Genomic DNA, 23,453 nt, shown 5'->3' with positions numbered 1-23,453 from the left:
TAAAGAAGGTCTGGGCGGTAGCTTCGCTCACCTGAGTACGATACTCAGTCTTGGCTCTGCAGAGCGCAACAGTGGTGATGTCGTAATCAGTCTGGCTTCTCCTTAGGACGATGTCAGTCAGCCTAGCCGCATGGTCCAAGTGGGCTTGTTCCCATTCGGCAAGGAACTCAGGATCCTCCTGGTATTGAGAGGGAGCATTATAGACTCTGAGCCCTCTTGGGGCTCGGGAGCTGGCCTGATAAAACTGGAGAGAGTTGATGGTCCAAAATAGGTGACACTCCTTATCAGCCAGTGTGGTGATGCGTTGTTCAAGAGATCGAACTAGCACTTTGAGCTGATCCTGGATGTTGTACACCAGGAAAAATGACCCCGCCTCCTCTCTCCCCACCTGTATTCCCTGTTCGGAGCCAGTGTCCATATTACATGTGTCAGTATTCATCTTTCACGTGTATAACAAGGGAAGCCTCTAGCGTGTGCTCAGGACGGACAACACAGATGCAAAGCTGTAAGCAGAAGAGGGATGAAGCGGCTGCACATATGGAACTAGGCAGCCGATGATACGTGTAGCAACACACAGGACAAGACTCACGTGTAGCCTGTAGCGGAGGTGTGTAGCCAAGCAGAAAGCACAATGCGTAAGCAAAGAACAGACAGAAGCCGCACTCACCATTCAGGTCTTTTTTGCGATCCGGTAATGTAGACGGTGGTAACAGGCAGGGGAGCTGGGTGGAGGACTATGTCTAGTACATTTGACAGATGTTAGGCACTACCTCTGCTCCACTTTTCATAGCTGACATAATAATCATCAAACTCCTCATCATCATTCCCACCACTCCTCTCTCAGTATGAATTTCTGATATCTGATCATTGGCTCTTTGCTTCTTTTCAGCATATCCATCATGATGTCATACTATCTTTTACCATGCCTACCACCAGTCCTACTAGTGCTTTGCTCTGCCACTACTTCCATCTCTATCACCTCTGCAACACACTTCAAAAGCTGACTGTCATCACGCAACTTATCTTCAAGGTTAATGCTATCCTTCTGCTTAGCACTAGTGAGGGAAGCAAAGACAGAGACGATGGAACAGACCATTTAGGATGGACATTTCCCCAACATCATGTAACTGAAGATTATAAGGAATCTACCTACACCTGGCTTAATATAATATCGTCAGATACTTTAGATGACCTGGGAAAGGTCAACCAATCCCCAAGGGCCTTATTATCCTCAGAAACCACACAACCCCCTGGAATACAATGACAACTATTCCTTGCTGTTGCAGCTGCTCTTTCTACCACCAAGCATTGGGCTGCTGCTGCTAAATGTACTAGCCTGGGCTAATAGGTGGTGCCCATAGAGCTGCTACTGCCACCATCATGCACAATGGCAGAGTATGCCAACCTTTTAAGAGAAACTTATTTTTTTTTTTTTATTGAAAGAGATGTAGATGTTATTCTTGCAGTGATTGGAAACTCATCGGATAGTCAAGTGGCAGAGAAACTGTTACTCAATTTTTATTCTCATCGCTTTCAATGCATATTTATGTTAAACACAGGTAAAAACACTGTGGCCCTCATGTACCAAGAGTGTTGGGTTTTTACTAGTGAGAAATGTTTCAGACTTCCAGGATTCCAGACTATATTTACTATGGGGATTCACAGATCTGGAAAGTTTTCTGACCAGCTTTTTCTTGCTGGAAATTTCCAGCTATTTCTTCATAGGATCTTCTGTGAGTTCAATAGTAAATAGGTCTGGTTGCGAAATCACGCCACTTTTCTGGCAGACCATGCCTCTTTCTGGATTTATAGGTTCATTTGGGCACAATGCACCAAAAAATCTGGTGCAGGCACAATTTGTGGCGCAATGCACCAAATTGTAGCTCACAACCCGAGAAAAGCAGTTTGGTTTACAATAGTAAATCAAGGCCTATAGGTCTGATGAAACCCAGGAAGTACAGGAAACAGCCTAAAATGTGTATTCCTTATTCACTAACAGTAATGCAGGGAGATGGCCGAAGGTCACTGTCTGAGGTCCACCCACTGCTCAATGCTTTGCACAGCTTACTTTGTATTGGATAACTATTTTCTCGGATCAGTACTTCTTGTGCCATGCCTGCTCTCTCTCTCAGCTTTCTCTCCAAGATGATGGCCACAATGCAGTGCATAGGGTTTTATCAGCCTCTTAAACCCACCCCTATGCTGTCGCCTGATTGGCCTGGGAGCTGAATGTTGCATACTGCAATAATTGGATAGCATGGGGTCATGTGATCTGGCTGCTAACTAGGTATGCTGGGATCTTTAGTGTTCCTAGTACTTTCTACATTAATTTAGTCGCGAAAATGCTGTGTGTTCCTCAACTTTTTTGCTTTTAACAGTACTGATGCTAGCAATTTTCCAAAGTTCTACAAATCTCCAATTAATTTGAATGCGACAGGTTATGTGTTTTGTCTATGTTCCACGGACCCTGCAGGTAAGCATATCCCTAAGAACAGCTCAGCTGCTTAATAAACATTAAATTAAAAAGATTACAATTAGAAGAAAAAAATCTAGGTAATATATTCCCTTTGACTATTGCTCAGGTGCTAGTGGCACCTATAGAGATCTAGAATGTAACCATCATGTGTACACCCGTATGTTAGGCTACTTTCACACTGCCGTTATGACATGGCAGTGTGACTGGCACCAGGGAAGCCGGGGAGAATAGCGGGAGAAAACTTACTGCAAGAGCAACGACAGTGTGAAAGGGGCCTAACTCTTTGTTGCCTGAATGTTAAAGACTACACACCAGTTAATGAAAGAATATAGTACATTGTGTTGTTGGATATGTACTGTACTTGGCACTAGTTGTCCAGTTTTTACGATGGATTACTAATAAGGAATCTTGAGAAAAGTTGAGGTTGGTATTTTTTCTGGCTCTAAAATGTTTGATTGGATTGATGTAAAGCCCTTGGATCCAATTTATTGTATATGGATGGCTCTTTTAAAGTAAACCTGTCTTGAAAAATAGTTTGCTATGTTTTCTGAATAAAAATGGTTACTTGTCTTAATTCCAACCATATGCAAGTTGTTTAGTCTCTTGCCAACTGCCAGATAGACATTATTAATTGAGGGCAATTTGATGATGATGAGAGAGCCCCGCAGCATTACCATTTAATGACCCATGCCACATTACATAGATTTTTTTTTCCAGCATGCTCACAAATAGAAATGCTTTATAACTACAAAACAATGTTGGGAAAATATGATGCATTATTAAGTCCTTAAAAAAGTAAATGGAGAGGTATTTTATCAGCCATCAGCTTCATCTGTTCTCCAGATCCCTAATATGTTGACTTCATTAGAATAGATTAACATTAGTAGAAAAGTTTACAATATGGAAAATGAAATCTGTCTTTATGACGCTAGTTTTTTGTGCAATGTTGCCAACTTTGCACACGGCTTAAGTCAAAAGCTGGGATGCTCAGAACACATAGTTTATCATTCAAGCCATTAGTTTATTCTTTGTTCTTTTCTTGCAAGACTTATTGGCAAAGCCTTCCTACACAACATCCCAGATGCCTGTATTGATGAATGTTCAGTGGAACATTATAGTATAGTGATAGTCAAAGGTACCGTATATGGTACACAGAAATTGGAGATACCTATGTAACTTTGTAAGTGGTGACAGACATGGGAAAGGTTAATCCTGCCATTGTGTTGGATCCAGATACTTTGATAATTTTTCCCAGATACTTATGTCCTATCGTTTGCCAAAGGGTGATTTTTGAAAGCTGTATAACAACCAACTTTGGAAGTAAATTTAGTTGTAAATTTTGTTCCAATATTTTGAATCATGTGCATATAAAATATTTGGAATAGTCTTTCAATGAAAATGTTATTCCAGTTGGGTGTATATATACTTTTTACTGCCGTTAATGAGAAACTCTGAAAGGGCTATTCCCATATGAAGTTATTGCCTAACCACAGGATAGGGAATAACAAGCTGATCATTTGGGATCCGATTGTCATTGCAGAGTTTGGCGATCAGCAGTGTTCAGCCACCCTGTAGCGAATGAATGGACCACTGACCAATTTTGTTCCCATTTTTGGGGTCAATGGGGGTCCTACAGTTGGCCCGCAGATTACCTATTGTACGGATAGGGGATAACTTATTTGGATGGGAATAGCAATTATTGTTTTAAAGGTGCCCATACATTTTCAAAAACTTTCGGCCGCACAAACCCTGACAGTTATCTCTCCCGACATCCTCATGCACGCACATGTTCGCTCTGCCGAAGGTTCAAGTTTTCTTTATTGGGACTGGAGGGGCAAGCCACAACTAGATAGCTCAGGCACTGTCTTATCTCTCCCAGAGCAAAAGAGTTGGGTGGCAAAAATCCATCACACCCAACCCTTTTCTCCACGAACATCATTGGGAGTCCACCATACACTTTAAATAAATGGCTGAATCCAGAGTTGGCAGCAGGTTCACCTGACTTTAATCTAAGGTTTATAGCCACCTTCTGGCATATTTTGAATAATGACCATTATGTATAGATTGTCAATAAAACTTTTGGAAAGTACCCACTCCTAAACGAACTCATGGCTCTTTTAGCTTTCTTTCCTCTTACAATGCTACTTAATTTACTTTTCATATACTATTATTGCAATGGTCATTGACTAATGTCCTGTAATGTTTTTTATATCTTTTCTGTTTTTTCTAGTCCCAATTTGAAGTTGAAATTTTTAATGTACGAGGAGAGCAGGCTGTCCAAACCTCAAGACTGGAGGAAACCATACAAAGCCTGCGAGAGGAATTAGAAAACAGACTAAATAAGGGAAAGGGTGAAGTCAAAGATGCCTGTATTTCAACTGAAGATGAGAACCTACCAAAGACCTTCCGTAATGTTTATATACAGACCGACAGAGACACATTTTTGAAACCCAATGATGAGGAAAATAAAAATCAGAAGAACAATAACATAGTTCCTAAGAAATTGAACATCCCATCACTGAATCAGGGACTTGTAAGCCCTACAGAAACTCAGGAGCCATCCTCCATTGTGCCTCTTACCCATGGAAATCAGTTACAGCCATCACCAGTTCCTCCTTTGGCTAGTGCAAGTCGTATTCCACCACCTCCACCTTTACCAGGTTTTAGTCCTCCTGAACCATCTCCATTACCTGGCCCTGTGCCCCCACCACCACCACTTCCAGGTTTTGGCCCACCTCCACCGCCACCACTTCCAGGCTCTGGTCCTCCTCCGCCGCCACCACCACCACCACCACCACCACCAGGCTTTGGTCCTCCACCACCACCACCAGGCTTTGGTCCTCCTCCCCCACCACCTCCAGGTTCTGGTCCTCTACCACCTCCTGTTCCTGGTTCGTTCTTTGGGGGATTTTTATCAAGAGAAGCACCACCCCGTAAACCCCCAGTAGAGCCTGGTTGCCCAATGAAGCCACTTTACTGGACAAGAATTCAATTTAAGACCAACAGGTAATAAATAGTGATTTGTATATATGTGTGCATATACACTATATAGCTATAGATGACTGAAATAATATTTATTAAATACAAACCTAAAATTGTATGATAAGTAATCTGAAATCCATATGTTATTTGAGGGTTATTTCGAGTTTTTTCCAGTTAAAATTGATTGTTGGCCTATCCCCAGGATAGGATATTAATAGCTGGTTCGCAGGGGGTTGACATCTGGCACTCCCACCAGTACTTTTTGCAATATCATAAAATAATACATTTTATGATATTGCAATATTGCAGGTATTACAAAATATACAGATTTATTAGTTGTGATTAAATAAACATAAATAAGTATATAAACAGAATGATTATATGTAGCTATGAATCATCAATCAAATATGAACATACATAAAGAATTAGTAAAGCATTATTAGCTACTGTTAGTAACTTAAATCTAGTAAAAGGATAATTTAATAATAATTTTCATGGTATTAATTCTTAAAGAGATAATAACATATGTAGAAAATTAATAAAGCATTATAAGCTTATATTGGTAGGAGCATTAAAACTACACGTTACAGAAAATGGTATCCGTTACAGCAATGGTTAGTTCATGTCATATTCATGTTATTATACTGACACAGAATATTACACCAAATGATATAAGGAATGGGCAAATAATATATATATATATATATATATATATATATATATATATATATATATATATATATATATATATAGTGACTTGCACACTTGTGCATTTAGGCCCCTAACTAACCACACAAATCTGATTTTTTTAAGTACAGATTTATAATCTGTACTACTAAATTTAGAGGAAATATCTATTCCTATCTAAATAATTTTTAAGCACAATATAAGATTTATAATTCCTTTTTCTAAATTAGGTGGGTATATCTGGCAGGACATATTGGTACAATATAAGATTTATATACTCTCTTCTCTGGTACAAAATGTGGAGTAATATTTGGATATAAATTAGATGGTAAAAAAATTATGCTATATGCATTATATGTATGCATTAAAGGGATATTCCAGGATTTTTTTTTTATTTGACTATGCTACAGGGGCTGTAAAGTTAGTTCATTGTATAGTGTCTGTACCTGTGTGTGACGATTTTCTCACAATTCTTCTGTGATTTTCACTCCAATATTTATTTTTATCAGAATACAAAATGACTGTTGTCTCAGATTTTTCCCAGCTTGCAATGCGGCCGAGACCTGACTCACTAGTCAGTTGATGACAGGGAGCCTGTCTGCTTCAATGGGGGGAGCGATCGCTTGGTGGGAGAGAGATCAATCTGCAACTAATGCAACAGCTGTAGGCACCCTGATTGAAAACCACAGGTCTTTTGAATGGATGCAGCTCATTTATGTTTCAATGGGTGGGGTGGCTGATGTGTGGTAGGGAGGAAAATGGAATTGTGGGATTTGTAGTAAAAAAAAAAAAAAAAGTCAAACAGGAAATACAAGTATTATGGTAATCTCTTGACAGCCATTTAGCCCCAAGACAAGTGCAGATCCTTCCTAATCATGTCCATTACTGTCAGCCCGGTAAATAGTAAAATCACCTTTTGGTGGATAACCCCTTTAATATGCATAGAACATGCCCCGTTCTCTGCAGAAGAAGGGAAAGTACTCTTCTTCTTTCATCCACATTTTGAGATGATCTTTATCAAATAAGAACTAGTACGCTTCCAAAAATATGTGCTGTGTGTCTAACTCTAAATAGAGGAAAAGAGGGGAAGAAAATGTAATAGGAAGCAATTGTATAGTTACCAAACAGTCTTATCCCATATAGGGTTGCATCTGAAAGGACCTCTTTGGCACCTAAGGATCTCCCCTCACAGGAAGCCTTCTTATCTCATTATACATTTATGCCTCTTGGTGCTTTCCCATAAAGGCCCCTCTCTTTACAAGAAGACTATATGGTCACATAATACCTCATGCTGACGTGCCCCCCCCCCCCCCCTTCTTCAGAACAACAACTACTGAGAACTCTCTTATCAGAAACTTGTGTGAAGCGAGGAATGTTTATGTTATCAAAAAGATAGTTATTGTCTTAGTTATGTTCAACTCTTTGAATGTGTGGAATATTTCAAAAGTCTAAATGGATGCTGTTATGTTATACTTAATAGGAACATACAGTGCTAGGCCTTAATATTTATGGTGTGACTTCCTGACAAAGTGCAAGTAATATTAATGAGAAACATTGGAATAAATATTCTATGGGGAATTATGAAACTCGAATAATTGTGAGAATAACATGTCTTATGAGTTTGCATATAGTTAGCCACACACAGTGTCAGCCGTATATCAGAATATGAATATGTGTGATGGACTATTTTATATTCAGTGAAATAACATTTATTATTTTGTAATTAGAGTTGATCTTTGCATGCATAATCTTAAAGATGTCCGAAAGAGTCCTGGACAAAATCCATGACACGCTTGCTCCCATCTCCACTTAACATAATTAGCATTCTACCAGCGAGGGTCATATGTTAAAAAAAAAAAAAAAAAAAAAGTGCGGACCAATTTAAATAAGTAATGCATCACTTTACTCATGTTCACCCGCATTATAGTTAGTGCGGCTGAACAGACTTTCAGTTTTCCTTTAATGGGAGCTGAGTTGCAGTAATCTGATACCACCACTACACAATGTACTGATCCTGAACTTCCAGCTCTGTCTACTGTGTTTACATCCCGGGGTTGCAGCTTCCAAAACAGCTGATTCTTCATGTCCACTCCCCACTGATCAGCTATTGCTAGCCTATCCTGAGGATAGGACATCCAATAATTATGCCTTTTAATATGGGACATGTCCTCAGATATGTGACTTGATGTCTTTTTATCACTTTAGTGCCAACACTTCCTTGTGGGAGTCTCTTAAAGAGCCAGAGATTGCAGATACCAAAGAGTTTGAAGACCTGTTTTGTAAAGCCAGCATTCAGCAGAAGAAAAAGCCATTATCAGAGTCTTATGAGAAAAAGACAAAAGCAAAAAAGGTGAATTGTACTGTATGTATTTTTCACTCTGGAACAAGCACATTTAAAGGAGTCATCCTGGAATAGAAAAACAGAGCAAATTTCTTTCAAAAACAATCCTCAGGTTATGTGTAGTATTACAACTTGGCTCCATTCACTGTTGTTCTGTTTTTAGAAGAATTCAGCTCTATGTTTCTAAGCCTGGATAACCCTTTTAAGTCGAACATGTATTAAGTAATTGCGTGCATATGTTGTTAAAGGGGTACATAAGTTTTTTAAAGTTCTAAAGTCAACTGGTGCTCAAAACTTAGACAGATTCGTGAATTACTTCTATTTAAAAATCTTAAGCTTTCCAGTACTTAGCAGCTGCTGTATGTTCTAGAGAGAGTTGTGTACTTCCTTCCAGTCTCACCACAGTGCTCTCTGGTGCCACCTCAGTTAGTGACAGAAACTCTTGAGTAGGAAAGGTTTGCTATGGGATTTGCTCATGCTCTGGAAAGTTCTTGACATGGATATACTTTTTAACCCCTCTGGGACGAAGACCTTAAGGACCAGAGCATTTTTTGCACTGACCACTGTCACTTTATGCATTAATAACTCTTGGATGCTATTACTTATTTATTTGATTCAGAGAGAGTTTTTTCGTGACACATTCTACTTTGTTAGTGATACATTTCCGTTGATACTTGCATCATTTCTGGGTGGAAAATTCAAAAATGTCATGAAAATTGTAAAAAATTTTAGGCATGCTGGAACTTGTAGTTCTGCAACATCTGGGGGGCCAGATGTTGCAGAACTAAAACTCCCAGCATGCCTGGACTGTCTGGGCATGCTGAGAGTTATAGCTTTTCAACATCTGGAGGGTCACAGGCTGTCTGGGCATGCTGGGAGTTGTAGTTTAGAAACTTTTAGGGGGCCACAATTGTAGATCACTCACCTTGATCTTCAGACTGTGGCCCTCCCGCTCATCTCTGCCAGTCACATCCGCTGCTGCCGCCGCTCCCACCTGTCACGCTCACTGCCACTGCCACCACTGAGTCTGGGCAGCCGTCACCAAGTTAACCCCACTCTGGGGGGGATCATGACGTTTGACCCCTGACCAATCCATGTGTCACTCCTCCTATCCTCTGCCACCTCACTTCTATGGTTCAGGATGGTGGGCGCTGTTTCTGACAGCTCTGATCATCCTTAATTTCTGGGCGATCGGGTCACCAGTGACCCGAACGGCCCGGAAAAAGCTGTGATTCGCCTAGGCGAAGTCCTGGGATTGCTGCTGATAGATATCAGCAGTCATCCCGTTCCGATTACTGCTTTGTGTGTGGCAGTGAACGGAATTCCCACGGGCGTACAGGTATGCCCTTGGTCCTTAAAGGGGTACTCCGGTGCTTAGACATCTTATCCCCTATACAAAGGATAGGGGATAAGATGCTTGATCGCAGGAGTCCCGCCGCTGGGGACCCCCGGGATCTTGCACACGGCACCCCATTTGTAATCAGTCCCCGGAGCATGTTCGCTCCGGGACTGATTACCGGCGACTACAGGGCGGGCGGCGTGTGACGTCACGCCCCCGCCCCCATGTGATGTCATGCTCCGCCCCTCAATGCAAGCCTACGGGAGGGGGCGTGATAGCTGTGACATCACACGGGGGCGGGGGTGTGACGTCACATGCTGCCCGCCCTGTAGTCGCCGGTAATCAGTCCCGGAGCAAACACGCTCCGGGGACTGATTACAAACGGAGTGCCGCGTGCAAGATCACAGGGTTCCCCAGCGGCGGGACTCCCTCGATCAGGCATCTTATCCCCTATCCTTTGGATAGGGGATAAGATGTCTAAGCACCGGAGAACCCCTTTAAGTACCAGGGAGCAAGGGCGTACCTGTACGCCCTTAGTCCCCAACATGTTAAATGGGTACTCCCATCTCAAGTTGCTACCCCATATCCCTATCCACCGATCCCAACATTGGGGACAAAAGTGTCCCCAAAATATATGGAGTGCACCGATTCATTCATTCTCTAAGGGGTTGCTGAATATTTCAGAGTTTGGCGCTCGACTATGTTCGGCAGACCCATAGACAATGAATGAAGCACTGGATGCGCATGCCCACTGCCACTCTATTTGACCCTGGCCCTCATCAATCCACTACCTAACTTTTTGAAATGAGAATGCGCCTTTAGGATTACTCTCCAACAATTCTCCATCCAAAAACCTTTTGTTTGTCCATTAGCAAGAACTTGGAGATAGGAGGTTATTGCAGGATCAATTTCTACATAGTTTGAAGTCAGTCTGTAAAAATGGAGGCACACAGGTTTGCATACATATTTTAAAAGTTGTATTATTATTATTTTTTAATCTTTATTGGGGCAATTAAAACATTGTAGCAGGAGAGTACATACGCCGGTGACAGTTTGCAATGTTACCATCTTCCATCAGGAAACTATTGTTACAGTTGGTTTAACCTCTTAATGCGATCTACAACACATTTATGGCAAATGGTACAGTGAGGGTGTGGAGCTTAGGAGCTAATAATAACCTTCTAACACAGCACCAACATTATGCAAGATTGGTCCTGCCAGACTAATCTGATCAGCTTCTATGATTAGGTCAGTTATAGATTAGACCGAGGTGAAGCTGTGGATGCTGTGTATCTGGTCTTTTCTAAGGCACTACACAAAAATTTAGTACATAAAATGAGGATGCTGGGACTAAGCGAGAATATATGTGAATGATTTAGTAACTGGCTGAGTGATCGGAAGGAGGGGGGGGGGTGTTATCAATGGAGCTTACTCTGGTTAGGTGACCGTTACAAGTGGGGTACCGCAGGGATCCGTAATGGGTTCAGTTCTACTGGTTCCATAAATCAATATGTAAAAGGATTACAGAATATTACAGAGGGATGTGGGGAAGTTGGAGGCTTGGGCACAGACATGGCAAATGAAATTGAACAATTATGTACAATTATGTGGGGTATTGGTAGACAGTAAGCTAAACCAGTGCCAGGAAGTGTCTGACAAGGCTAATACAGTCAAGGGATTGCTTACTGTTGCATTACTTACTGTTTTCTTTAAGACAATACCTGCTGATTGCATGTATTTTTGAAGTTCTCCACAATTGGTCCTTGGAGAAGTCTTCCGATTATTCTTTTTACTCTTCTATCAGAAATCTTGCAATGATCACCTGGTGGAGGCAAGTTTATGAAGAAATTGTCTTTCCACTTCTGTATTATGGCCCCAACATTGCTCACTGGAACATTCAGAAGCTTAGGAATCTGCCTGAAACCGACATCATTGTTAAGTTTTGCAACAATTAGGTTGAAGGTCTTGAGACAGCTCTTTGCTTTTACCCATCATGAGATGTGTCTTGTGTGACACATTGCGGTAAAAAATATAAAAAGAGGAACAACAAAGAGGGCGCTATCTTAGTGTGTCCCGTCATTGTCAGGAAAAACATGCATCTATTAAAGACTCGATATGGATCTTTCCGATAGATCAGATGGATGAAGCCACTCACAACAGATTTGAAGAACTAAAATTATCAAAATAGATGGAAAGCTCACAACAAAAATTGTACGAGGTTAACTGGGTGCACGTGTATTCTTAGGTGAAACGACAATGGAATGTAAAATAATAGAGTTCCCAGTCCTCAAATACCTAAAAAGGTTATACAATGGATGTTTGGAAAGATGCATACATTTTATTATAAAAAAAACTTTTACACATAAAATTTCTCACAGGGCCCATGTGATATAACATAAAATAACATAAAAATATATACTTGATAATAAATGGACAATCTATAAAAAGGGAAACCTATAAGATACAAGAAAAATGTCCAGTGTGTATGGAAGGACACTTCTGGATAAATATATAGAACTGCAATAGTGATTGACCGCAATTCACATGCAATAGCAATTCGTATTCAATAATGCGGTATCTGAATAACTGATGGTACTATGTACCACTCACCGCTCCTTGAATAATCGCCGTTCTCTGTCCTCTGTAAAGGCCCCGCTGATGTATGTAAAAATTGCCGGTGTACAGTAAATATTATTGCGACTCTGTCGGAACAGTATACAGCCAAGGTGTTCCAGATCGGGCACGTGTAGATGGTAAGCTGTTTCTGCTGCGGTCGGCAGCTGCAGAGCTCAGGCGATTTTGAAGTGCTGGAGACACACTGTGGTATGCAAAGTAGTACCTAGCAGGGTACACAGATGGAAGCACACACAGTGGTATGCGGTGGTATATGAAATTGTTCCTCTCAGGGTACACAGATGGAGGAAGCTGGAGTAGTACCTGGCAGGGTACAAGGTAGGGTACACAGATGGAGGCAGCTGGAAAAGTACCTGGCAGAGTACACAGAGGGAGGTAGTTGGAACAGTGTGGCTGCAGAATTTTCCATCTAATAGTGGTCAGATAGTAATCCAGGTAAAGTTCCTAAATATAAAGTCCTGATTAATCAGCTGGGAGTTACGAGATGTGGTTACTCATTTAAAATATGGCATGGATCATCCAGAGATGAAAAACATGGATAGAATCATATAATGGAAAAATAATGATCCATGCCATATTTTGAATGAGTAACCACATCTCCTAACTCCCAGCTGATTAATCAGAGCTGCCTATATAAATGACCTGTTGTCTGAGTGTACCATTCTAAAGCCACTGAGGAAGGGGCTAGTACACACTTGTCCATGCCTCGAAACGCGTTTGGCCTACCTACCCTGCCTGAACAAGGTGCTAAGGAAGGACTTTTTATTTAGGAACTTTACCTGCATTACCATCTGACCACTATTAGATTGAAAATTCTGCCACTCCTGCCGCCACACTGTTCCAACTACCTCCATCTGTGTACCCTGCCAGGTACTATTCCAGCTGCCTCCATCTGTGTACCCTACCTTCTACCCTCCCAGGTACTACTCCAGCTGCCTCCATCTGTGTACCCTGCCAGGTACTATTTCATATACCACCGCATTCCACTGTGTGTGCTTCAATCTGTGTACCCTGCCAGGTACTACTTTGCATACCACCATGTGTCTCCAGCGCCGCAGCAGAAACCACTTACCATCTACATGCTCCCGGTATGGAGCACCTTGGCTGTATACTGTTCCTGCAGAATCGCAATATTATTTACTGTACACCGGCAATTTTTACATACATCAGCGGAGCCTTTACAGAGTGGTAGACGGCGATTATTCAAGGAGCGGTGAGCAGTACATAGTACCGTCAGTTATTCAGATACCGCATTATTGAACACGAATTGCTATTGAATGTGAATTGCGGTCAATCACTATTGCAGTTATATATATTTATCCAGAAGTGTCCTTCCATAAACACTTGACATTTTTCTTGTATCTTACCGGTTTCCCTTTTTATAGATTGTCCATTTATTATCAAGTATATATTTTTATGTTATTTTAGGTTATATCACACAGGCCCTGTGAGAAATTTTATGTGTAAAAGTTATTTATAATAAAATGTATGTATCTTTCCAAACCTCCATTGTACAACCTTTTTGGCTGAGTTATTTGAGGGCTGAGAACTCTATTATTTTAGATTTGAAGAACTCATTAAGCGAGAGATGTTTTGGATTGTTGGTCTCGGCACTTTGGCCCCAAGAGGCTTAAATCAAGCCATAGGACTAATCCGATAACCACAGTTAGTCCAATATCACATCTCCCTTTTTGGACTCCCCCTTCCCATAATACTCCTACCCATCCCACAGATCGTCTGTATAACTCCATACAATATTATCAATTTCCACATCATGACTCAAAGCACAAAAACCCAATGAGGTAAAACATTATCTGATATTCATTTAGACCACAGTATATATATCACTCTAAACAGGTCTTGTATACCCCTATATACCTTCTATCCAGTACATGCACATTTATTCATGTACACATGTGTGACAGGACATTGATATATATTTCAACTATACCAGTCCAGTTATACTTATTACAATAATATATCACATGCATATGGTCTTATAAGGTATATCGTTGCAGCATGAATCCTTATTGTCTTATAGGGTGTAGTTTTGTCCATTATCACTGTAGCATGAAAACGACAGCTGCTGTGTCCTTTGGTTTTATAATTACATTTTGTGTAGATAACTCTCCTTTTTACATTCAATTATATTTATAATATATAATGTGTGTATGTTTATATACTCTATGTATTTTAAAATATATATTTTTTATGTGCACAATTTTCTGCCATATATATAATCAAATCCTCTTCAATTTTAAATGCGTACACGAGGCATATCCTTAAATTGATATGCTATTGTATCTGAATCAAATGTAATATTATGCCAACGCTGCTTTGTATTTATGCTGACCCATGTTATTTATTTATTTATTATGCCGACACACCTTTACCGTGGCTCTATGCGAGACAGCAATTTCAGTACATTTCCATACCTGTCGGCTCTTCTGAAGTTGCCGCTTTTCCTCTACTGATGAATAATAATAATTATTATTATTATTTTTAACTTATGCTTTTAACAGCATTACTACCGGGATGCGATATCAAAGCCGATACATCACATCCAGTAATTAAGTGATGTCATCACTATGTCCCATCTCCCGCATCTTTTCAAAACCTGTACATGTATATAAAGAACATTTGTTATGACCTGATGAAGCAAGAGACCCCTTGAGAAATGCATTTTCAAAATAAAGAGAAAACATTATTTCATACGCTCCTGTACCATCATTTCAAAACCCTGAACTGGGACTTAGAACAGAAATCCTCAGAGGCGCCCCATTGAAGCATCACTTGTAAACCGCTGGACAAGCACCTTGCACAGTTACTCCGGCATTGACGCAACCTCTTGTGTGACACATTTGCAATTAAGTTGATACCAACAACTGTTGAAAATTTCATGTCAGTAGTACCTTTACTGGCACATATAATCACTGATGTAGTTGAGGTCAGCTGCCATGGCATCCTTCCTAGATGACCCTAGGCTACTTGGTCCAAAAGTACAAGTAGACAGGAGAAGTAATTTCATGGGAAAATATGACTCTGCTGGTGGCGCTTCCCCTCCTAAAAGACCATGAATGTCGCTCCAATTGTAAGGATAAAAACTAGGTATATATATTTGTCACGCAACATTAAGTTTACAGCCCGCACCGGACTCTTCATCAGGCATGATAAAACATGTATGTACCAAGCTATTTAAAAACCCGGAAAGAATAGCAACTGGGTCACAAGGTTATCAGGACGTAAAAAATTATATAACATGAAAATAGATCAGAATAAAGATTTATGGAGGACAAGGAATATTAGGATCTCTGTCATCGGGGACCTCAACTGTGTAATGGTAAGGGAATTGGATTGGCAAGGAAAAGTGATAAGAGGTGGTAGGACGCTATTGCAGAAATGGTTGAAGAATAGCTGGGTTGACGCTTGTCATAAACTCCATCCAGGAAAAAAGTGTTTTCCTGTTTTAACGCCTTGCACAAAACTGCATCTAGAATAGACCATGTGCTTGTTAATTATTCAGCATTGGAAGAAATTAGGGCAGTGACCTATGAACCTAGATGTCTATCTGACCACGCTATGTTAGTGTGCTCCATAATCAGAATGGAAAAAAAAATAGGGGGTGTAAGGAGTATGTATATCAACCCTCATTGGTTGACAATAGAGGAGGTCGTAAAAGGGGTAAAGGAATAATTATTGGCTTTTGGGAAGTTAACAAAGGATCTACTGATCTTTATTGTGTGGGACACACTAAAAGCCTTCCTCAGGGAAATTCTATGTAAAAATATTGCTAAAATGTAAGAAGAAATGCAAAGCAAAAGAAAATGAGTGTTGAAAACATCAAAAAAGCAGAAGAGGAATATGGGAGGGCACCAACAATAGAGAACTGGGGAAAAGTAGCACATCGGCATGAAATAGATCAAAAATTGGTTATGGAGAAGGCACTGCATGCACAATTCTTTAAGGGACAAAAACAACACACAGAAACAGGGAAACCAAATACATTTTTAACAGGAATGTTTAAAAATCAAAAAGATAAGAAAATTAGCATGCTTAACCCCTTCAGGATGGAGCCCATTTTGGCCTTAAGGACCGGAGCGTTTTTTGCACATCTGACCACTGTCACTTTAAACATTAATAACTCTAGAATGCTTTTAGTTATCATTCTGATTCCGAGATTGTTTTTTTGTGACATATTCTACTTTAACATAGTGGTAAATTTTTGTCGATACTTGCATCCTTTCTTGGTGAAAAATCCATAAATTTGATGAAAAATTTGAAAATTTAGCATTTTTCTAACTTTGAAGCTATCTGCTTGTAAGGAAAATGGATATTACGAATACATTTTTTTTGGTTCACATATACAATATGTCTACTTTATGTTTGCATCATAAAATTGACGTTTTTTTACTTTTGGAAGACACCAGAGGGCTTCAACGGTCAGCAGCAATTTTCCGATTTTTCACAAAATTTTCAAACTCAGTATTTTTCAGGGACCAGTTCAGGTTTGAAGTGGATTTGAAGGGTCTTCATATTAGAAATACCCCATAAATGACCCCATTATAAAAACTAAACCCCCCAAAGTATTCAAAATGACATTCAGTCAGCGTTTTAACCCTTTAGGTGTTTCACACGAATAGCAGCAAAGTGAAGGAGAAAATTCACAATCTTCATTTTTTACACTTACATGTTCTTGTAAACCCAATTTTTGAATTTTTACAAGGGGTAAAAGTACAAAATTTTTACTTGTATTTGTAGCCCAATTTCTCTCGAGTAAGCACATACCTCATATGTCTATGTAAAGTGTTCGGTGAGCGCAATAGAGGGCTCAGAAGGGAAGGAGCGACAAGGGGATTTTGGAGAGTACGTTTTTCTGAAATGGTTTTTGGGGGGCATGTTACCTTTAGGAAGCCCTTATGGTGCCAGAACAGCAAAAAAAAACACATGGCATACCATTTTGGAAACTAGACCCCTCGGGGAATGTAACATGGGATAAAGTGAACCTTAATACCCCACAGGTGTTTCACGACTTTTGCAAATGTAAAAAAAAAAAAAAAAAAAAAATGTTACCTAAAATGCTTGTTTTCCCCCCCAAATTTTTTTTTTTTTAAAAGGGTAATAGCAGAAAATACCCCTAAAAATTTGAAGCCCAATTTCTCCCGATTCAGAAAACACCCCATATGGGGGTGAAAAGTGCTCTGCTGGCGCACTACAGGTCTCGGAAGAGGAGGAGTCACATTTGGCTTTTTGAAAGCAAATTTTGCTCTGGGGGCATGCCGCATTTAGGAAGCCCCTATGGTGCCAGGACAGCAAAAAAAAAAAAACCACATGGCATACCATTTTGGAAACTAGACCCCTCGGGGAACGTAACAAGGGGTTAAGTGAACCTTTATACCCCACAGGTGTTTCACGACTTTTGCATATGTAAAAAAAAAAATTTTTTTTTTTACCTAAAATGCTTCTTTTCCCAAAAATTTTACATTTTTAAAAAGGGTAAAAGCAGAAAATACCCCCCAAAATTTGTAACACAATTTCTCCCGAGTACGGCGATACCCCATATGTGACCCTAAACTGTTGCCTTGAAATACGACAGGGCTCCAAAGTGAGAGCGCCATGCGCATTTGAGGCCTAAATTAGGGACTTGCATAGGGGTGGACATAGGGGATTTCTACGCCAGTGATTCCCAAACAGGGTGCCTCCAGCTGTTGCAAAACTCCCAGCATGCCTGAACAGTCAACGGCTGTCCGACAATACTGGGAGTTGTTTTGCAACAGCTGGAGGCTCCGTTCTGGAAACAGTGGCGTACCAGACGTTTTTCATTTTTATTGGGGAGGGGAGGGGGGCTGTATAGGGGTATGTGTATACGTAGTGTTTTTTACTTTTTATTTTATTTTTTGTGTTAGTGTAGTGTAGTGTTTTTAGGGTACAGTCGCACGGGCGGGGGTTCACAATAGTTTCTCGCTGGCAATTTGAGCTGCAGCAGAAAGTTTGCGGCAGCTCAAATTTGCAGCCAGATACTTACTGTAATCCTCCGCCCATGTGAGTGTACCCTGTACGTTCACATTGGGGGGGACATCCAGCTGTTGCATAACTACAACTCCCAGCATGCCCATTGGCTGTCGGTGACTGCTGAGAGTTGCAGTTTTGCAACAACTGTAGGCACACTGGTTATGTATCACTGAGTTTGTGACCTAACTCAGTGTTTCACAGCCAGTGTGCCTCCAGCTGTTGCAAAACAACTCCCAGCATGTACGGTGCATGGTGTACGGTGACTGCTGAGAGTTGTAGTTTGCAACAGCTGGAGGCAAACCGGTCGTGAAACACTGAGTTAGGTAAAAAAAAACTCTGAGTTTCACAACCAGTGTGCCTTCAGCTGTTGCAAAACTACAACTCTCAGCAGTCACCGACAGCCAACGGGCATGCTGGGAGTTGTAGTTATGCAACCAGCAGATGCACCACTACAACTCCCAGCATGCACTTTAGCTGTTTGTGCAAGCTGGGAGTTGTAGTTATACAACAGCTGAAGGTACACTTTTCCATAGAAAGAATGTGCCTCCAGCTGTTGCAAAACCATAAGTCCCAGCATGCCCATAAGGGAATGCTGGGAGTTGTGGTGGTCTGCCTCCTGCTGTTGCATAACTACAGCTCCCAGCATGCCCTTTTTGCATGCTGGGAGCTGTTGCTAAGCAACAGCAGGAGGCTGTCACTCACCTCCAACGATCCAGACGCTGCAGGTTAGTCCCTCGCCGCCGCCGCTGCTCCTTGGGCCCCGATCCCAACATTAACGCCGGGGATCGGGGTCCCCAGCACCCGGGGTGCACGTCCCGCACCCGCTCACGTCCTCCAGAAGAGGGGCGGAGCGGGTGCGGGAGTGACACCCGCAGCAGGCGCCCTGATTGGTCGGCCGGTAATCCGGCCGACGAATCAGGGCGATCGTGAGGTGGCACCAGTGCCACCTCACCCCTGCAGGCTCTGGCTGTTCGGGGCCGTCAGAGACGGCCCCGAACAGCCAGTAATTCCGGGTCATCGGGTCACTGGAGACCCGATTGACCCGGAATCGCCGCAGATCGCTGGACTGATTTGTCCAGCGATCTGCGGCGATCGCCGACATGGGGGGGCATAATGACCCCCCTGGGCGATATGCCGGGATGCCTGCTGAACGATTTCAGCAGGCATCCGGCTCCGGTCCCCAACCGGCTAGCGGTGGGGGCCGGAATTCCCACGGGCGTATGGATACGCCCTCGGTCCTTAAGGACTCGGGATGCAGGGCGTATCCATACGCCCTATGTCCTGAAGAGGTTAAAAATCAGTATAGGGAAGAAGCGAGAGACCCTCTAAAGTTAGAAGAAATTACCCTAAAATACTATCAAAGGTTGTACACAAAAGAAAGTGTGGAGGAGGAGAACAAAATGGGGGAATATCTTCAAAAACTTTTATCTTCCAGTATTAGATGAGGGTGACAAAAGAGAATTACCGTATTTATCGGCGTATAACACGCACTTTTTAGACTAACATTTTTAGCCTAAAGTCTGTGTGCGTGTTATACGCCGATACCGCCCCAGGAAAGGCAGGGGGAGAGAGGCCGTCGCTGCCCGCTTCTCTCCCCCTGCCTTCCCTGGGGTCTAGAGCGCTGCTGTCGGCCCTTCTCACCCCCTGGCTATAGCCAGGGGGAGTGAAGGGGCAGCGGCATCCATTGCCGGCGCCGCTGCCCCGTTGCCTCCCCCCATCCCCGGTGGCATAATTACCTGAGTCGGGTCCGCGCTGCTCCAGGCCTCCGGCGTGCGTCCCCGGCGTCGTTGCTATGCGCTGAACGGCGCGGCGCATGACGTCAGTGATGCAGGGGACGCACGCCGGAGGCCTGGAGCAGCGCGGACCCGACTCAGGTAATTATGCCACCGGGGATGGGGGGGAGGCAATGGGGCAGCGGCGCCGGCAATGAGTGCCGCTGCCCCTTCTCTCCCCCTGGCTGTCGGCGGTGAGAAGGGGGTGAGAAGGGCCGACAGCAGCGCTCTAGACCCCAGGAAAGGCAGGGGGAGAGAAGCGGGCAGCGACGGCCTCTCTCCCCCTGCCTTTCCTGGGGGTATATCGGGGTATACACGCGCACACACGCACCCTCATTTTACCATGGATATTTGGGTAAAAAACTTTTTTTACCCAAATATCCTTGGTAAAATGAGGGTGCGTGTTATAGGCCGGTGCGTGGTATACCCCGATAAATACGGTAAATATAGATATTAGTTTGGAGGAAATTAAAGCAGCTTTAAAGTCATTTTCCTCTAATTCTGCACCAGGCTTGAATGGTCTGGTATTTAAAATTTATAAGACATTCAGTGATCCTTTATTGTCCTTCCTTTTTTGAAGTAATTAATGAATCATTGGAAAGAGGGGTTATGTCCCCATCAATGTCGGAAGCAATAATCACTTTGGTCTAAATGCCTCCATCTCTATACTGTCCTTCCCTTTTTTGGTATCAATCTCAGAAAACAGACCAAAAAGTATTTGCAAAAATATGAGCAAGAAAACTACAGAGAGTGATCACTAAGTTAATAGGAGCAGAGCAGAAGGGATTTGTTCCTGGTAGAAATATATACAGCAATATAGGTGGGGGGGGGGCACTCCATCATGTCGCTAGATGCGCATAAAGCATTTGACAGGGTGGAGTGCGGGTTCCTCTTTAAAGTAATTCAGCATATGAACCGGAGGAGAAGTTTTTGAGAAGTGTGACAACTATGTACAATTCCCCAAAAGCAAAAATTTATTTGAACAACCGCTGGTGCAGAAAATTAGAGAAACAGATATATTTGATGGATTTGGTATTAATGGAATTAAGGAATGAATGTTGTTAGATGCTGATGACATAGTCCTTTTTATTAAAGACCCTGAGGATAAAATTATGAAGATTATTGGTTTTATAGAAGAATATGGTCACTTATCAGGCTTTAGGATAAATTTCTATTGGAGGAAGGGAGGCAGGTTAACACTGAGGGTATACCAATAATTCAAAAGGGAGAAAGTCTTGAATATTTGGGGATAAAAATAACTGGTAAAATAGAGAAATTTACACAATTGAATGTGAAACCACTTATAGAAAAATTAAGGGAAAAAAAAAACACAATTTGGAATAAACTTTCCATCAATATGGCGGAAAGAGTATTACTGACAAAGATCATAATACTTCCAATGTCATTACACGTAATTAGAGCGGCACCTATATGGATAAGGCATATTTTTTTTAAAGGGTTACAGAGGGAAATTAATGAAATGATATGGGGACGGAAACACACTCGCATGAGAGCTAAACTTTAGTCCATCACTAAAAGAAGGTGGAATGGGGATTCCAATTATTAAATAGTATTACATAGCTGCACAGCTAGAGTTTATAGGCAATTATATTTGTTTCAGAGCCTATTTTTGTCTATGATATATGGTTTTTGTTAATTTTTTGGGGAAAATGTAAAAATTAAATTAAATAAAAAATAGTTAAAATTAGATGGAAAAAACATATATAAAATGACAACCATTTCATAATGTATCACAGTAGTGTCCAGATGTGCTTACACACAGAAATGCACCCAAATTGGTGTGATAATGCATAATAAACCAGAAATCCACAGAATACATTTATAGGACTGTCTCTACTACCGTATATACTCGAGTATAAGCCGACCCGAGTATAAGCAGAGACCCCTAATTTCAACCCAAAATCCCAGGAAAAGTTATTGACTCGAGTATAAGCCTAGGGTGGGAAATACATCATCCCCCCCCCGTCATCATCCAGACCCCGTCATCATCCAGACCCATCATTAACATCCTCATCATCATCACCGCCTGTCATCATCCAGACCCTCATCATCATCACCTGTCATCATCCCCTTGTCATCGTCCCACACATCCCCCCTGTCATCATCCCCTTGTCATCATCCCACACATCCCCCACTTCATCATCCCCTTGTCATCATCCCACACATCCCCCCTTCATCATCCCCTTGTCATCATCCCACACATCCCCCCTTCATCATCCCCTTGTCATCATCCCCACCCCCCTTCATCATCCCCTTGTCATCATCCCCACCCCCCTTCATCATCCCCTTGTAATCATCCCACACACCCCCCTTCATCATCCCACACACCCCCCTTCATCATCCTCTTGTCATCATCCCACACCCCCCCTTCATCATCCTCTTCTCATCATCCGCCCTCAGTGGTCTTCAACCTGCGGACCTCCAGAGGTTTCAAAACTACAACTCCCAGCAAGCCCGGGCAGCCATTGGCTGTCCGGGCTTGCTGGGAGTTTTAGTTTTGAAACCTCCGGAGGTCCGCAGGTTGAAGACCACTGCGGCCTTCGACATCATCCAGCCCCCTCTCACCCCCTTTAGTTCTGTACAGTACTCACCTCCGCTCGGCGCTGGTCCGGTCCTGCAGGGCTGTCCGGAGAGGAGGTGGTCTTGTGGGATAGTGGTTCCGGGATGCTATCTTCACCGGGGGCGCCTCTTCTCCGCGCTTCCGGCCCGGAATAGAGGCGTTGCCTTGACAATGACGCAGAAGTATGTTGGCAATGAACGTACCTCTGCGTCGTTGTCAAGGCAACGTGACTATTCTGAGGCCGGGCCCAAAGCGCTTAGAAGAGGCCTCCCCGGTGAAGATAGCAGCCCGGAACCACTATCCCACCGGACCACCTCCTCTCCGGACAGCCCTGCAGCACCGGACCAGCGCCGAGCGGAGGTGAGTGCTGTACAGAACTAAAGGGGGGTGAGAGGGGGCTGGATGATGTCGAAGGCCGCAGTGGTCTTCAACCTGCGGACCTCCGGAGGTTTCAAAACTACAACTCCCAGCAAGCCCGGACAGCCGATGGCTGCCCGGGCTTGCTGGGAGTTGTAGTTTTGAAACCTCTGGAGGTCCGCAGGTTGAAGACCACTGCGGGTGGAGAGTTCACTCGAGTATAAGCCGAGGGGGGTGTTTTCAGCATGAAAAATCGTGCTGAAAAACTCGGCTTA

The 23,453-nt window shown here is 42.4% G+C and overlaps 1 protein-coding gene across 3 annotated transcripts in view; it reads left to right on the top strand.

The window, feature by feature from the left end:
- FMN1 (formin 1) overlaps positions 1–23,453 on the top strand; it is a 529,863-nt gene that overhangs the window by 302,110 nt on the left and 204,300 nt on the right. For all 3 annotated transcript variants that reach the window (XM_056545728.1, XM_056545726.1, XM_056545727.1), the window contains exons 6-7: positions 4,707–5,482; positions 8,351–8,495. In XM_056545728.1, coding sequence (XP_056401703.1) covers positions 4,707–5,482; positions 8,351–8,495 — 921 coding nt within the window. The remainder of the gene's footprint in view (positions 1–4,706; positions 5,483–8,350; positions 8,496–23,453) is intronic.

Source organism: Hyla sarda, chromosome 11 (assembly GCF_029499605.1).
Source record: "Hyla sarda isolate aHylSar1 chromosome 11, aHylSar1.hap1, whole genome shotgun sequence".
In the NCBI taxonomy this organism is placed as follows: domain Eukaryota; kingdom Metazoa; phylum Chordata; class Amphibia; order Anura; family Hylidae; genus Hyla; species Hyla sarda.
The sequence above is the reverse complement of the archived record's forward strand: the minus strand, read 5'-3'. Positions and strand labels throughout refer to the sequence as shown.